At 37.2% G+C, this 17,968-nt stretch overlaps 1 protein-coding gene across 2 annotated transcripts in view; it reads left to right on the forward strand.

Annotated features, from left to right (window-relative positions):
* Nucleotides 1-17,968, forward strand: part of rhbdl1 (rhomboid, veinlet-like 1) — a gene marked incomplete at both ends in the record, with an annotated part of 47,571 nt that overhangs the window by 29,122 nt on the left and 481 nt on the right. For both annotated transcript variants that reach the window (XM_079261291.1, XM_079261292.1), the window contains 2 exons: nt 14,022-14,122; nt 15,996-16,056. In XM_079261291.1, the coding sequence (XP_079117417.1) occupies nt 14,022-14,122; nt 15,996-16,056 (162 nt within the window). The remainder of the gene's footprint in view (nt 1-14,021; nt 14,123-15,995; nt 16,057-17,968) is intronic.

A 17,968-nucleotide genomic window follows, 5' to 3' on the forward strand; every position in this document is an offset into this window, starting at 1 on the left:
ACAGGCGATGCACTGAGAGCACATGTGCAAGAGCATGGCAGTGCACTGTGTAAAATACAGCAAGGTTAGCAGATGAATAAAGCTGAGGGAAAGTTTTAGAGTTGTACGTTTACACATATAGGAGGAAATGTGGAAATACTTTGTGTGCACACAGACTTTATTCTTTTGCAAAGAATAATTTAGTCTTTATGCAAAAAATATTCTCTTTTTTTAGTGCAAATTAGCAGATATGAGCATGACAGTAGTTCAGATGGAGGACAAATAAATGATAGTGGAGGTGGGGGGGGGGATGAAGACTGAAAAGCAGAGGGAAGAACTGTTGACTGTTCAGCCCAAGTTGAACAATCAGAATCCTCCTCCACCTGCTTGTTGCCGTTCTTTTTAGCCTTCCTTTGTAGCTCCAGAAGCTATGTTTATACTTCTGAGTTTTCTTGTTGTTTTCCACTTTTTATCTCTCACTTTTCTTTTTTTTCTCTTTTTCCTTTTTTGCTTTTTTTTCCACTCTCTTTTCAGCTCATCTGCCATATTTAGTCTCTCCACATGCAGTTTATTCTTCTCTCCCTCTCTCTAGACTCCTGCTCCAGTCTGTTCTTATACTGGCTTCGCTTGAACTTTTCTACTGTTTTTCTTTTTGTTTGTCCATCTCCTTGTTTTTTTCATTTGTTTCACTCAATTTAAAGTTTTCTTCCTCAAGCTGTTTGCAACACTTTTGAAAGTCTTTTTTTTTTTATTATTATTTCAAGTGGGCAGTTGTTTTCCTCAGTTAGTTTCATTTGCTCCTGAACTTTTCATCTTTTTCTTGGTCCAGTTTGTTTTGCGGTTTACTAAAAAATTTCCTTCTTTTCCCGTCAGATCTTCACTTATTTCTTCCAGCTTTTTCTGTGCATCCTGCAGGGCTTTCTCTCCCCACTCCATCCTAATCCTCTTTTAAATCATCCTCTTGTATTTGGAGGATTTTCTGACTCTGAATTTCTTTTCCTAATCCTGCAAATTTTTGTTTCTGCTCCTCATCATGTGAGACATTGCATCGAAAAGCTTCCTTTTGAAATTGAAGGTCGTGCTGCTTTTCTTCCAGCATTTTCATTTGCTCCTGGAGTACTTGCTTTTTTTCTTGTTGTTGTTTCCTCAGTCTCCTCAGAACATTAGTTCTTTTCCTGCAGGTGTTCCTTTATTTCCCCCAGCTTTTCCTATTCTTCCTGCAGAGCCTTCTTTTCCAGCTCCATCTTGGTCTTCTGCTTGTTGAAATCATCTTTGTTTTCCTGGAGTCTATAATGATGCTCTTCAGTTTTCTTTCCATCTTCCTGCAAAGTTTGTTTCTGTGCTTGCAGGGCTTCGTTTTCTTTTCCCAAGTCTTGCATGTCTTTTGTCTTGTTTTTCATTTCTCTCCTCTCTTGTTCAGTTTTTTCTTTTCCTCCTTGACTTTCTGGATTGCCTGCTTCCCTTGTGCTTTGACCTCTAAATTTAGTCTACGGGCTTCTAGTTTCTCCATTTCTTTGTTCAGATGTTCCTTTTCCATCTCCTGGATTGTTTTGGTCTCTTCAAGAGCTTTGTCTTCTGGATTTCTTTCCTGTCATCTTCCAACAGTTTTAAGACAATCTCTCAGTATTGCTTCTCATCCGCCGGTGTGTTTTGGTGAATCTCACTCTGGATTGCCTGCTTCACTGTCAGCTTCCAGTTTCTTTTTTTTTGTTATTCAGATGATTCTTCCCCATCTCAAGAGCTTTCTTGGTTTCTTCAAGTGCTTTCTTTGCCACCTCAATTTCTCTTGTGTTATTCTCCATCAGTTTTTTGACAGCTTCCCACCTGGTCCTCCTTTGTATTCAGATCAAGTTCTGGCTGGCTCACAGTTGAGACTTTGTGCTCAACGGTCTGGCAGACCTGGTCTCTTTCAGCCAGATGTCTCTGGATGTGAATCCATAGATTGTTGCAGTACAGTCTGAGATGGTAGTTTTCAGATACAGCGAATTCAAAGAACCTTCTGAGTTGAATATCTTTGTAAAATCCAGTGAATTCTCCTTGGCCTTGACGGCAACCTCTTTGCTCCATTGTTCCAGAAATAATGACTGTGAGAATAGAGGAAGTAGGCGTCACTTTAAAAGCAGAATGAGAAGAATATCTTAACATTGTTATCTATAACACCATTATGGCTCTTATATGAAAATCCAAAAACCCTTAATCATAAGCAGTGACCTAACCTTAACCGGCCATGTTCCACCTAAAGGCTAAATATATCAGAAACAGATGCCCCAACTCTCCAATAAGTACATAAAAATTCACAAAAAATGGACAAATAAATAAACAGCAACTATCAAATCTCATAATAATCCTCCATATCATCATTCACCACCCAGAGAGATCAGCAGTCTGAATATTCAAACCAGAAACTAAGAAAACTATCAGAAAGTCATTGTCTTCAGTCTAGTGCTATAACAAGCAGTAGATTTTGTGATTCCACATGTATACGATTGTTTAATGCATGTTTGGCATGTGCTTTGTAACTCATATCACTACTTTCAAATGTTTGACAACAAGTATAGTTCAAATGTACATGTCTAGAAGTTTTAATCAACTTTACTGGTTTCAGTCATGTTTTTAAAGACAGATTTATTCTAAAAATGTATGTGAAATGTACAAGGAAGACATTTATATGTTCAGTTTGAGCAATCAGTCAGGTTTATCTAATATCTAATAGATCACTGTGGAGATGCTTCACCACACAGCGTAAAGTTTGGTTGCGATCAGCTTGCTCTGATTATCTAATGAAACTGAGCATTTCCATTGTAGATTTATTTATGTGTGTAAAATATAAAATGTAAGCATTTCACTTGATTGATTAATCACCGGTTGAAGATTTAATTGATTTCTAAGAAAAAAATATATTAAAAATTGTGGAAACGCAGGTTTGATTTGTTCTTGTACTTATTTGAACAAGTTCAAAAATACAAACCCTGACTTGGATTGTAAAATACAAATAGCCCAAACAGGAAAAAACTGCATTTTTGTTATAAATATCATTAATGATTGGGCATCATTGGTCCTTGTTAATCCCAGTAAAAGCAACATAACCCAGAAATAGAATGGGGGGGGGGGGTGACAAAATTTTTGAACATTACATTATAGACACAGTATCAGTAGATTTCTCAGATGTGGATTCTTCAGTCCTTTGTTCCCTCTACAGACTTTTTCCCAAAATGACAAAAAAAAAAAAGACAAATATACCCACAATGCAACCTTTTAACAAATGAATGCTTAGTTAGCTTCATAAGTAAATTCAAAGTTATTATTATGCTCTTAGAATTTGTAATTAAAAGCACAAAAGACTTTGGTAAAGGACACGCCTGTACATTCTTTCCTCAAATGTTTTTTGCAAAAAGAGATTTCTGGACAACAGTGAGGAGACTGGTTGCTCATTTCCCTAGTTTTCTGGTACATATAGTCCACCCTGCTGGGGCTGGCATTAGCAGAAATGGTTTTTACAGCAGTGCACAAAGCTGTTTCAGCCCACAATCAAACTGGGCCGCTGGTAACAGCTTTGATATCGCATGCCGAGAAGTGTCACAGATCCTCGTGCACTCACTTTCCCGCTCCAACAGTCTCCCCCTCTTCTAATTTGTGCTTGGTAAATAAATCTGATCTGGCATTTCCTCAGGTTATTAGCCAGTGGAGACAGCCTTATGTCTACAGAAGTGCTGACTGCAGTGCATTTTTGTGCAGGGCCACAAGATTTAATGCATACAGGATGTCTTTGACGAGTGTGTACAAACAGAGCAATGTGACCGTTAAAGGCAACAATCAAACATCATCAGTGGTTGAAGGTTTTTACTTCTGATGCTGTGCTGCGAGCTGAGGCAGAAAATTGTCTCTCTCTAGTGGAATTAATAGGATTTTATGAGGGTTGACAGTTCAAAAAATGTTCTCAACAAGATCTTGTCTCACATATTCTTTCATCTCTCATAAAGAATCACACTAGCATTAGAGGATTGCATGCAGGAATAAAACTAGCTGCTAATTCACATAAACAGATCAACACTCACTGCTTGAGTTGTCCTTTCTTGACTAAAGCAGGCAAACAGGATCAATTAATTTATTTCAACTGCAGACTTGGAAAAGGTCAACCAACCATGTCTTTATTTCTTCTAGATTTGATTGTTACAGTGCTCTTTTCTTTGGTTGAAGCAGGCAAAGCGTTTACATACTGCAGATCATATGAAACACGACTGTTTGGCTTTTGGCACAGACTAAGAAAAGTCAACATATTACAATGAAACTTGCTACCATTCACTGACTACTTGTGAGTTTTTAAAAATTTATTTAAAGATTGTTGTTTTGTTTTGTGTTGTTTGTTTGTTTTTATCTTTCTGTGATCTTGATCCCGTCTTTACCTGTGATTAGTTAACTAACTCTGAAGAGTTATAATAATGAATTTTTATATTTAGTGTGTTAACCTGCCAGCCAGTTGAACCTGCTTATACATTTATCACACAGACCAATTTCTTTGATATTTGCTCTAATGCCTGACTAATATATTTACCTGTATTTTACCATAAATCATTTTGTGGACGTCTAATTAAGTGATCTGATTGTTTATTCTACTGGCTCATGTGACAGATGACCACCCAGGTACAGTGGGGATCCAAAGTTTGGGCACCCCTTGTAAAAATTTATTTTAACGTGCCAAAAAGAAGCTAACAAAAGATGAAACATCTCCAAAAGGCATCAAATTACAGATTAGACATTCTTATAACATGTCAAAAGAAGTTTGATCTTATTTCCATCATTTTGACTTTTAAAATAACAGAAAACAAAAAATGGCCTCTGCAAAAGTTTGGGCACCCTGCATAGTTAGTACCTTCTATTCCCCTGTTTGGCAAGTATGACAGCTTGTAAACACTTTTCATAGCCAGCCAATAGTCTTTCAGATCTTGTTTGAGGTATCTTCACCCATTCTTTCTTGCAAAAGTCTTCCAGATCTTTGAGATTTCTGGGCCATCTGTGACACACTGCTCTTTTAAGGTCTATTCATAGACTTTCAATTATGTTGAGGTCAGGAGATTGTGAAGGCCATGACAAAACCTTCAGTTCATGCCTTTTAATGTAATCCACCATGGATTTTGAGGTGTTGTTAAGATCATTATCCATTTGTAGAAGCCATCCTCTCTTTAACTACAGCTTTTTCACAGATGGCATTAGGTTAGCACCCAAAATTTGCTCAAATCCCATTGAATCCATTTTTCCTTCTACTCGTGACATGTTCCCTGTGCCACTGGCTGCAATACAACCCCAAAGCATAATGGATCCACCCCCATGCTTAACAGTTAGATAGAGGTTCTTTTCATTAAATTATGTGCCCTGTCTTCTCCAAATGTACCTGTGCTCAGTCCGGCCAAAAAGTTCAATTTTAACCTCATCAATCCACAGAACTTGTTTCCAAAATGCATCAGGCTTGTCTATATGTTCCTTTGCAAACTTCAAATGCAGATTTTTGTGGTAAGGATGTAAAAAAGGGTTTCCTTCTGATGACTCTTCCATGAAGGCCATATTTGTACATGTACCTCTTCATAGTGGAAAAGTGCACCACGACTCCAGTATTAGCCAGATCTTCCTGGAGGGATTGTGCAGTCAAACTTGGGTTTTGACTTGCTTTTCTTGCAATCTTGTGAGCTGTTCTGTCTATTTTTCATGGTCTTACAGATTTTGCTTTAACTTCCACTGTTCCCAATGACTGCCATTTCTTGATTACATTTGGAACAGAGGATATTAGCATCTGAAAACACTTTGCTATTCTCTTACATTCTTCTCCTGCTTTGTGAGCATCAACTATTTTCAGTTTCAGTGGTCTTGACAGCTGCTTAGAGGAACCCATGGTGCCGATTGTTGAAGCAAAGTCAGATAAGTCTGAGCATTTAAAACCTTTGAGATTGACATCACCTGGTCTTTCCAGACACTAACTGTAAACAATCCAGGACACTGTCAGGTCTCTGTTGTCAAATTGGGGGCGTACAAGGTACTAACTCTGCAGGGTGCCCAAACTTTTACAGACGCCATATTTTGTTTTCTGTTATTTTGAAGGTTTAAATGATGAAAATAGGATGTAACTTTTTTTGACATGTTATAAGAATGTCCAAACTGTACCTTGATGCCTTTTCGAGATTTTCCATCTTTTTAAAGCTCCTTATTTGCACATTAAAATAAATTTTTACCAGGGGTGTCCAAACTTTGGAGCCCCACTGTATTTGCCTCAAAGTTGATTTCAGTGAAAATGAATGTACATCACATGCATATTAATTGCACCTTTGGATTCTTATATGTGCTGGATAAATACAGCGTTGTACACATAAAATGCTTGCAGATGCAGCTTTACTGTACACTAAGCACAAATTAAGAGATTGTAGCTATATTGAAATAAGAATGCAACTATAGGTTTAACGTAGAGTTTTTTCACATTTATGATAGAAATTATTCCACCAAGGATTGGATACAATGCTTTATACATAATAAAAAAACAAGATTTAATTAGATGACCTCAGCATTCACTTGCAAATTGTGCTTCTCAACTTAAAATATCTTTGGCCATAATGATGTCTTTTACAAATCTGTTCAACTAAATCTGCTCTAAAAGTGCTGTAGTTGTTGAAAAACTTGTGGCTATAATCACAGTCATTAATTGCTCACATATACAAAGTCCTGAAATCAGATTCTGAAAAGCCTCATGGCCTGAATTGCCTGATTTTCCAAGGATTAGAAGATTTCTTATGGTCAAGCTCAGCCTCCACTGGAGTGACCACATAGCAGATCAGCCTTGGGCGCTGTCAGACTCTGGCCCTAGATCAGCTTACCATCCCTTGTCTGCACTTTGTCATAGAGAGAGAAATACAGAGTTTTGACCTATAGCTTGAGGGTAGCCTGGAGTAACAGTAATAGTGAAGCGGGTTTAGTTTGACAGGGAGGTTCAGTTACTGTATCATGGCTGCTCTGGGATCCATACTGAGGTAATATAGCCCGGAGTGTGTAGTTGACCTATACTCCACACAAAGTGCATCATTTCTGCTGTCTGCACTGCTGTGCACTTGTGGATTTTACTTGTTCACAATAAGATTTTAGCGGGTAGATAGACTTTGAAGCAAGGGTATTCAGTTTGATCCTACAAGGGTCGAAATCCAGCAGGTTTTCCATGTATTCCAGCTTCAACATACCTGAATCAAATTAAATGGATCTAACAGCCAATCAGATTCTGCTCAAAGACTTATTATTGAAGTCAGATGTGTTGGAGCAAAGATGTATAGAAAACCGACTGGATTGAGGAACATATTTGTGATAAATGCGTTACTCATTATGAACTAATCCATTAGTTAATGCGGGTCTAGCCTGAATTCCTGTTGCTCATCATGAACTAATGTTGATCTGAAAGTGGATTCACAAGATTATTTCACTCTCAGTCGATCATCTATTTAACAATAAATCAGTTAATTCATACATTTGTTAAAATGTCGACAAACTTGCCAGTTTATACCAAATATATCATTTATTTTCACACCATTAAATTTTTTTTTTTTTGTGAAAAACACTCGAAGAAGTTCATGTTTGTATAGCTGTGGCAACTTAAGAGCATTGGTTGTTCAATTGCTCACATCCTTTAGTTGAATGACAAAGTGTCCTTGGGTAAAACAATAAACTCCACATTTTTTCCAGATGCATTAATGAGCATGTCTTTTAAAAAGCTCCAACAAAAGCTTCCATCAAAAACAATAAATGAATCTACCATTTAGAAGCAAATCTTCGCTTCAAATCAGACAAAATCAGGTCTAAACAATCAACTGAAAAATGCAGCCTCAGTAGTACACATTTCCATCAATACTGATCTGTTCTGTTTACTTCACTGACATGTGCTCCTAAAAGTAGTCACATAGTAACATTCATGTCTTAACGGTGAAGTAACGATATCCTTTCTCATTAAGATTTCATCATTACTTAATGATCACTTCAAGATAAATGTGTGCCCTCAAGTAAAGTCACATCAAATTCAGTACAAAGTAAGTAATAATTCATGTTTTCTTTGAGTGTGTCTTAGATTAAAAAAAAAGAACAAAGAACTAGACACAGAAATAGATATGTTCTGGTCTAAATTGCAAACTTTGTGACATATGTTGTATAAATTAACAGTGAATTAATGTTAATCTGTTGACAATCTATTAAATTTGAAGTAATCAGATGAATCCACGTTGAGATCAGCATTAGTTCATGATGAGCAACAGGTTCATGATAGATCCTGCAGTAATTAATGCATTAGTTCACAATGAGTTACGCATTAGTTAAGTACAGGATTTGTACCATTAGTGTAAAGTTTTACCCAAATAACAACGCACATGAAATGAAATGTAACAGGTCAATGCTGAAATATTCATGCGCCTCATGTTTTGGCTTCTTCTGATTGCGAGAGTCTTTAGTCTTAAATCCCTCTGAGCAGAAGGACCCACACGTCAGGCCTGTTTAATATTCACTGTGTATTTGAGGGCTTCTCTCTGAAGCACAGGGAACAGGAGGGAAGAGAAGTTTGTTTCCTGCCTGTGAAGCTTGTCTCTTCCTCTGAGCCTGAGGTCTTTGGCTGTCTCATCTTCCTCACCTACAGATGGTTTTGTCAGTGACAAGTGTCTTCAGCAGAGAGGTGGTCTTGACTGATGTTATATTAGTAATCAAACATCTGACTTCACTCCTTACTGAGCAGGTCTAAGCAGTAATTATGGATTAGTTGACTTCAGTAAAGAGGTCACTCCTATCCTCTCTGTGTTTCCTAGCAACAAATAGAAATCTGTTAAGCAAAAGGTGCTGTTAAACAGCATCTACAAATCAAAGTATTGGACGTTTGTGAAAAACCACGAAGACAGAGTAAATAAATTGGTTAAAATTTGTCAGGTGTTCAGATATGTGACCCAAATAAAGACTAATGTTTATCAGTGTCTGATGGATGCACGAATGGACAAGTGTTTGCTGGTATCTTGGTCAACTCACCAACTGTGCAAGAGTGTGTCAGCTTTATTTAAGTTTCCTATAAAGTGTGTGAGGCAGACATCGAATGTCACAATTTTCTTGTACTCTGGCTTGTTCTGAGGTTGTTTTTTGTACACACAAACCACAACTTTTAACTGTAGTTTTATGCTCAAGCTTCAGGATCAGCTTTTATAACCATATCTGTGCCCTGTTCTTAAAATCACAAGCAAAAAGTAGAGTCTAAGTGTTCATTGCATGTTTTATAAATCACATACTTTTATGAATTTACAATGCTAAAACACACATTAATTATCAAACAGCAACTCCTAAAAGTCTTCATAAAACAAGCCCTGTGACTGCATGTATGTGGAAGCATTATCATGTGTTGATCTCCATGGAAAACTAAACCAATGAGATTTTGCAAACGATCACATGTTGGAACTATGCCGGCTTGTGATTCATAAAGTTCTGTTGCTGGTCTGTAAGACCCTGAATGATTTTGGACAGGGGTGCGCTACTCCAGTCCTTGAGGGCCACAATCCTACAGATTTCCCTCGCTCCAAAACACTTGACTCAAAAGAATCAGTCATTGTGCAGAACTTTATGGGTTGTTGGATCCATTTGATGGAAGACGTGCTGAAACAGGTGTGCTGCAGGACAGCGGCCCTTGAGAACCGACTTTGGGCACCCCTCGTTTAGGACTGAAATTGTAACCAGGCAACAGTTGATGTAAATGAACACAATGATAGAGCATTTCTTACAATGTAACTTACCTTTATGTTTCTATTGTCTTGTAGAATCTAATCTATTTTTACACTCTAAAATCTTTTAGGTTTAAAACAACATTGATAAAATATATCACTTGCAAACCAGCAAATACTATTGAAGCTTATTTGTTTATCATTTCCACCATAAGAGACCAAATTTTGTGCATGGGAGAAAAAAAAAATCAACTGCAAAGATGCAATGAAGCTCCAGAAAAAGCTCAAAGAGAAACTTAAAGCTGCTGAAGTTGCTTCACTTCCATTTTTTCCTTCACTTTGAAGAAATCTCCATATACAGTCTGCTCTGCTGTATAATTGTAATTTGGTGGATGGGCTGTGAATCTACTCAGATCTTTCGCTGAAGCACCAGCCTTCATAAGCCCCATAAATCCTCATAAAATAGCCCATAGGTGTCAGAGAGAAGACAAATGAATGACTCAGGAATGCACTCTGATTACCATCTGTCTTTAGATGATCATCACCACGGGCTGACAAGGCGTTCTTTAAGATGATGTTTACGCTGTGCAGCGTGCACAGACACACAGAGAGAGTATGAATGTTACAACATGCATTATAGATCTTAGATCACAACTCCAGCAAATCCCATCTGCAGTTGCAAATAGGCTATTTTTTTATTTTATATTTTGTTTTATTTTATCAGCCCTTTCCGCTTTCCTTATCAGCTCATTTGCATAATTAACAGAGACTGATGCCTTCCTCACGAGAAACTTCCAGTGATTTCTCCAGCTTGGATCTTTGCTATAATCCTCAACACTGGGACATCAGTGTTTTACATTGTGAATTAATTGTAAAGAACTGTAAACTATCTATTAATTGTAAAAAACTGTAAAAACTAAATATTTAAACGTTATGTTTCAGAATCGGTTATTTTTAAACAGAAAGTGATAAAAAAAAAAGAGCAAATGCTTGATGCCTGCAGGGTTGGTGGTCAAATCAAATCCGATTTTATTTAAAAATGGTTTTCCATGCAAAAACAATCACATAGTGCTTCACATAGTAAAAAGTATTTATGCATATTTTTAAAAACTTAAAAAGCTTTCTCGGAAAACATTATATAACATAGCAATTAGAAACAAACACCTCGTCATAGTTTCTTTCACACACAGCCACATGACAACCCCAGTTATAAAATATGACAGACCTAAACTGCAAGCTCAGATTTCACTTTTTATTTCCTGTAGTCTATCGCACTTCCACAAGGTTTTGTGTGTACTGTTGCCAATCATAGCTCCTACTAATATGGGGCATGTTGATGTGACTTTAGCCATTTTTCAAGTAACCAGGATGACTTCTATTGATTTGACAAGTCATTTCACTTCTTTTCTCAAACTCAACAGATAGTAAATTGATATTTTCCTATAAAGTGTCCCTATTTATTTTTGCCATTGTTGCCTCTCGAATAAAATCTGGGTCCTTTTTTGAAATCATTTATTAAAATGAAATTTGCCTGCGATGGACTGGCGAGCTGTCCAGGGTGTACCCTGCCTTTTGCCCAATGCCAGCTGGGATAGGCTCCAGCTTCCCCGCGACCCTGAATTGGATTATGCGGTTTAGAAAATGAATGAATGAATGAAAATGAAATTTGTTCAGTTGGAGTATACGCCATATCTAATGAATGTTGATGAAACACAATATAACTTCATGTCAACAAAACAAAAAAAAAACTTTTCTGTTTTTACTCCATAATTTACACTATTTTGCCCTTAATGGTGCTTAAAGTCCTTTATTTACCACATGTTTAATTCTGTTTAAGAAATATGTTTTTAACGATCAAAATGTCTCTCTGGAATTTCTGAAAGAATTTTGCATTTTATTAACATTGTTTAATCTTTTTTCAATTTATTTATTTATTTATTCATTAATTCATTAATTCATTCATTTACTCATTCATTCATACATTCAGTTTTACAGCAATTTCTATTATTTCTTAAACATATATATAATTTTTTTTTTTGATAAACTAAACAATAGTTGAATGGACAATGGTTTAATTGTGTTTCTTCTAAATGGACAGATATGAGTTATTTCAGTGTTAGCAAATAAAAGTCCACATTTGTCAAATGGTTGAGCCTAAAAATAGAGTTTAAAGCTCACTGTTTTTCTAAATATATACATTCAGTATTTGCATAAACCACCAACAGACAACAAAAACATGGGTCACTGATAATAATGCTCAGAAGGGTGCCTTGATAGAGATTCACGTCATTGTTTTTGATTTCAGTGGTCTTTTGTGAGCATTTCAGAACCCACCAGGATTTTCACACAGAAAAAATCGCTAGTGTTTACAGAGAATATAACTAGAGATTTGCAGTTGTCAGGATGAAAATGCCTTGTCGTCAGAGGAGAATGACTAGACACATTAGAGATGACAGAACAGAAATAACCACTTATTACAACCCAGTTTTGAACACACAATACATGAAACTTTGAAGCAGATGGGCCACAACAACAGAAGATCACTCTGTCAGCTAACAACAAGCTAAGGCTACAGTTCACACAGACTCACCAAAACTGATAACAAAAGATTGAAAAATATCTTGTCTGATGAGTCCTCATTTGAGTTACAACATTCCGATTGTAGGATCAGAATTTGACGTTAAAAAAAAAAACAAAAAAAAAAACATGAAAATCTGGATCCATCCTGCCTTGTATCAGAAGTTCAGACCTATGATGGTGGTGTAATGGTAATGACAACATCCATGGCACCCTGTGGGCCTCTTAGCACCAACTGAGCATAATTTGACAGCCACAGCCTCTGTGTTGTGGCTGACTATACTCATATATTTATGACCACAATGTACCCATCATCTGATGGTTACTTCCAGTCGGATAATGCACCAAGTACTGCAGTGGACTTCTCGGTCATCCCATTTCAATCCAATAGCGCACCTTTGGGATGTGGTGTAACAGGAGATGCTCATCAACAATGTGCAGCCAACAAAACTGCAGCAACTGTGCGATGCTTATATATTTATATGGACCAAAATCTCTGAGCAATGTTTCCAACACTTTGTTGATACAAAATTAAATTAGGCAGTTAAGAAAGTAAAAGGGGAGCAAACCCAATACCAATACTTAAGTGTTTAAGTATGTGTCCACTGTGTTCATATATATTGTAAGCCAAACCTTTATTGAGGCAGTTATTTATGGCATTTGTACATGTTTGTACATGTTTAATTCTTAAGCCAGGATAACACTTATGTTTCATGCAGCTGCAGTTTTTACATGTAAACATATAATAACAATATAAAAGAAGACGGTGTGCTGATTGCACTTTCACAACTCTTATAAATGGACCTGTTGCAATAGTCCAGCTTGCACCCTTCTAATTGTTATGTTGGGTAGTTTGGTAAAATCACATCATTTTACATTCAGCTCTTTCACACTTCAACTGGGTCATAGATCTGACCAGCCACTGTGACAAAAACACTCACATGCAAGGCTATTATCAAATAAACATTTTGTTTTCAGGTTTTTTTAAGCAGCTCTTGTTGGCATATGAGCCCCCATCACAGCAGGTTATTAGCTGGAAAATTGCAGGTGTTGCTAATCACAATAACATTAGCTCTGCTCTGTTCAGGCAGTGTACTAAGCCTGACATTGTGACAATGAGCCAGCATATTGAAGGAGCAGCTTAAAGGAATTCATCACTAATGTTATTATTTACAACAGTCTAGTTTTGTATTTAAACATGTTATGTGTGCAGAGTAAAGAGTGACAACCATTGACTTCTTTCTAAGTCTATACAACCTGAATTAGAGTTTTCTCTCCACAAATAGAAAGTTTTCATCATTGTCCAGTTAATTAAGGTCCGTTGGGCTCACTTTGTTAGTTTCCTGAAAGAAATCCTTTAGTTGCCTTTTTTTCTTTTCATCATTAATTTGTCAGCTTCCTGTATGGTAATATGGTAGCATGAAGAGTGTAGTCATACACACAATCACATAAAAGTGATTCTGAAGGTCAGCTGATGTAACACAGCCTCGTGAACACAGCCTGATTTTTCTACAGATTTTTAGAAAAATGCTGCAAGGAAGGTGACTTCTGTTGCTGCATGATGGGTAATCTGACTCTGCCATTGTTCATTCTCTGTCCCTTGCTCTCATTTGCTTTTTTTCTTTTTCTCTCTCTCTCTCTCTCTCTCGCTCTCTCTCTCTCACTCACACACACACACACACACTACACTGACATATTGCGTGTTCTCCTTCTCTTACATCAACATTCCTAATATGTCGCTTTTTCTGTCCCCTGCAGGCTCACTGACAGTGTCCATCACAGACATGCGTGCTCCAGTGTTGGGGGGCTCTGGTGGGGTCTATGCTCTGTGTTCAGCGCATCTGGCCAATGTTGTCATGGTAACTGCCATCATCATTGCCTCCTTTGTTAGGTCTGAAAATGGTTTTCAATGGAAAGGAAATGTCAGAGACACCTGCTACTAAATAGGCATAAGCGCTATCTCCCTGCTGTCTGCTTTGACTCGTTTCCTTAAGATCCCACTGGTTTTCTTTTTTTCTTTTGCCACAGTCAGATCATGTGCATGTGATAAATACTTTTAATTCCCAGGGGCTCTTTGGAAGAATGCCACTGGATAATAGAGGCAATGTGTGTCAACTAGTTGACTAGGAAATTGTTAAGTTGTGTGGATAAGTATACCACGTGTGGCTGGCCATCGCAATCTCTTGTCTTTTAATCAGTAAAGTGAAGATTTTGCTGGAGCTTGCTAATCGTGGTCTTCCATGTCTGTATCTATGTTTAAGCATCTGAAGTAAAATGGTATTTCAGAGTCTGATACAAATGATTAAAGCTTTTTGTAAAAACTAAAACAGTCACGATGTGTATTCCCTTGAAACTGCTTGACAGCTTTTTTTTTTCACCATGTATTTACATGTTTAGTTGTCACTGTGCTCCTATGTGAAATCTTTTCACACTCTCTTCTAGCTCTCAAGGCGGTACTAGATCTGACGAATCACTTTAACTAATGTCACCGTTCGCTGTGGGCAGCATCGATGCCAGCAGTGGTGGAAATCAAAGTGCCCTGACAGACCAAAAGCAAAGCGTGTTGGAAGCAGCTTGATTTGTTTGGTCTGATACACATGATGGATGCTTGTTGTTGGGAAATCCTTAAAGGCACTTTTTAGTTCTGCTCTGATGGATTTTATCAACTTTTTCTCACATCTTTCTTTCTTAAAGTGGTAAATCTTGAAACTTTGCCCCATTTTGCCAAAACTTCAAACCATCTGCCATCAAGTGTCATCATCCAGTTCAGTCAAAGTACATTTTCAGGCTGAATGAGGATTCTGCGATTCTAACTCCCTGGAAGTCATACAACTCAATATATATATTTGGTCTCACTAGAACACACATTTAACTATTGATATTGCATTTAAATTGGTATTTTTAAAATAAAAATGTTTTTTTTGTTTTTTTTTACAAGAACCCTTTCTGGTTTAGTAGATCTCATGCACCAATTCGTCAAGCAGGTCTGCATGTTTGCATCTTGAGTGTAATAGCGAGATGTGTAACAGACAAACTGGATTTACTGTGCAATAGCGAATAGAGAAGCATCACATCACAACTTTCCCACCACAAGTAACCTCTCTTGCTCTGTTATTAAGACCCTTCAACACCGCAATTGTTAACTTGTAAATGATATTGTGACCTTACCTGTATTACTTTTTCGTCTTTGTTTAATTTATAGCCAAATATCATAGTGAAGTGTAGTCACAGCATGTTTTATTCAGACCTTTCTCTGGAATATTACATGACAGTCCCCGTTTCATTTTCTGCCATTGAGAGATGGTAGTGTGGCACTGTGCGATATTCACACAGCCAGCGACTTAAGGAAGGATTGGATGGGTACAATTATTCATCCTGTGGAGTAAATGTGTCAGAATACCTTGTCTTTTTACCCCAGAGAATCACAACATTTATTCATTGGCCCATTCTCCCATTCTCTTAAATTATCACAGTCCCAATTAATAAAGCACCACTGGGTTGGAACCAGTAAGTGGAGAGCAGCCAGGTGTATAATCACATCTCTGTCTTGTATAAGTGCTGCCATTGCTCTCATATGGATATGGATGGTCTTTTTACTAAGGTCTAAACATGAGCTTATGACAGAAACTGAGCTGTTTCTTGCTAAAGCTGCTTAAAAACTCATGTGAGTGCTGCTTGTTTGTGTCGTGATTGCCCTGTGCTGACAAATCACTTTTGCTCTCTGTGTTGCAGAACTGGGCTGGGATGCGTTGTCCGTACAAGCTGCTCCGCATGATCCTGGCACTTGTTTGCAGTATGTTTTCTTAATTCACTCTCTGAATACTGTTCTTCTTTCTCTTCGTGTTGAATTCATTTTCAGCCTTTTATGCATTACTTTTCTTTTTCCCCGTTTTTCTCATGAACAGGGTATAAAAACATCCTAAAGCTGAGCACCAGACATGCTACTTGAGCTATCAGTGTTAATAGCTCAGAGTGATAGCCATGACTGGACATGCTTTGTTTTCAAAGCATTCGTGTTACTTGTCCTTTTTCTCCGCACGATGGACTGTACAGTCTGACTGTCATTACTGAGCAATATGCTCACTCCATCTGTCCAAAGCCTGCCACCCCAAAACTCTGCTGAGTTTTTATTTCACTTTTTAACAAATATGAGTAAAATGTGACATGCCAGCGTGTTACTGAGAAATCCAAATTAGCATTTGCTCTAAATTCATTGTGTTAGCGCCGAGTATTTATTCAGCGTCAAAGACTTTCGTTACAGCAGCACAAAAAAGACAGCAAACAAGATCTGCAGTTTTCAGAAAAGAGATCCATTGAAACTCCCAGTGATTCTCTTTTGACTTCAATTTATGTGGAAACAGTTCATTTCCTGTAAATCACTTTTTGCACTGTAACTGAGCCGGTCGTAATGTCTAGTCTTTATTTGGATTAACAGGGTTAGAAAGTGATGTTTTGTTTTCTTAGAAGTGCAGCTTTAAATTAGAATAACCTTATATCGAAGAATGGATTGATGGATGATGACTCAGAAAACCAGGTAAAAGATTTTACATGCTTTTGTCATAAAATTTAAATGTATCAAATTAAATTGCACCCTAGCTACACACTTCATACATTTATAACACTGTAAGGAAAATGGACACAATGATAATTAACATTATAACAATTTTAATGTGCAGTTTGGGAGTTCTTCACAAACTGAAGGCAAATTATTGTTGTGGATCAGTACGTTTAACATGTGCAGAAAAGAGCATTTCAAATTAATGCATAATCGGAAGTTTTCCTAATTCCTCATTCAGGTGAAAGCAAACATTTCATCATCAGTCAGGTATATAATGTTTGCTTATTGTCTTTTCAATTGTACTAATGTTTGTTTCAAAGCAAGAGGACATTGTTTTCCTTTGTAATGTGATGTTGCAAGCTGGGGAGAATAAACAGGATAATTATAGACTAAAAACATGAGTTTACAGTAGTCAGAAAAAAAGGGTGAATTTTTCTCTAATTTTTTAAGATGGCAGGACTGAGCTGCTGCAGGACAGCACTCTTGTATCGTCTGCAGACAGCAGCTTATCTTAGAATAACACTGTGACTGATCTTTGAAAACTCAGCCAAGCCAAGCTAAGACTTAAATGTTTGTGCCAAGTAAGCCCACCACAAGTAACTCAAGTACACAAAACCATTACCAGGCTGTTATGATGCATTCTCATATCGCCAAACCAGTTAAAGCAGAGCCTTCACGACAATGAGTAAGATGCAAAATATTACAACTAATGATCTCAGACTGTATTTCATGCTGCAAGGTCTCATAACCAACTGAAGGTACTGTATAAACCAAAGTATGTCCTGATAATATTAAACTATGTCCTCAGATTTATTTGGTGCTTTGCACCGTGTGCAGTAAAACAATGGCAACATTTAATACTCTGGTCCTATTGGAAACCTCAAAGATGAAGGATGCACTCAGAGATTTTGCAGGCTACAGGGCAGAATACAGGAACCTGCAAATACCCAATGTATGTTATAAGTAGTCAGGAAACAAATTATGACGGTAGCTATAAATGTTAAACTTCTGTTGATTACTGTAAAAGTGCACTGGAAAAACTACTTTTCAAATTATGTTAAACAGAACTTTATCAGAAGTATTATTATCAGTGTATGCAATTTTCTAGATGACAAATGGCAAAGATTTCAGGAGGTCAGTGGTCCCA

Source organism: Telmatherina bonti, assembly GCF_933228915.1.
Source record: "Telmatherina bonti genome assembly, chromosome: 21".
NCBI classification, from domain to species: Eukaryota; Metazoa; Chordata; class Actinopteri; order Atheriniformes; family Telmatherinidae; genus Telmatherina; species Telmatherina bonti.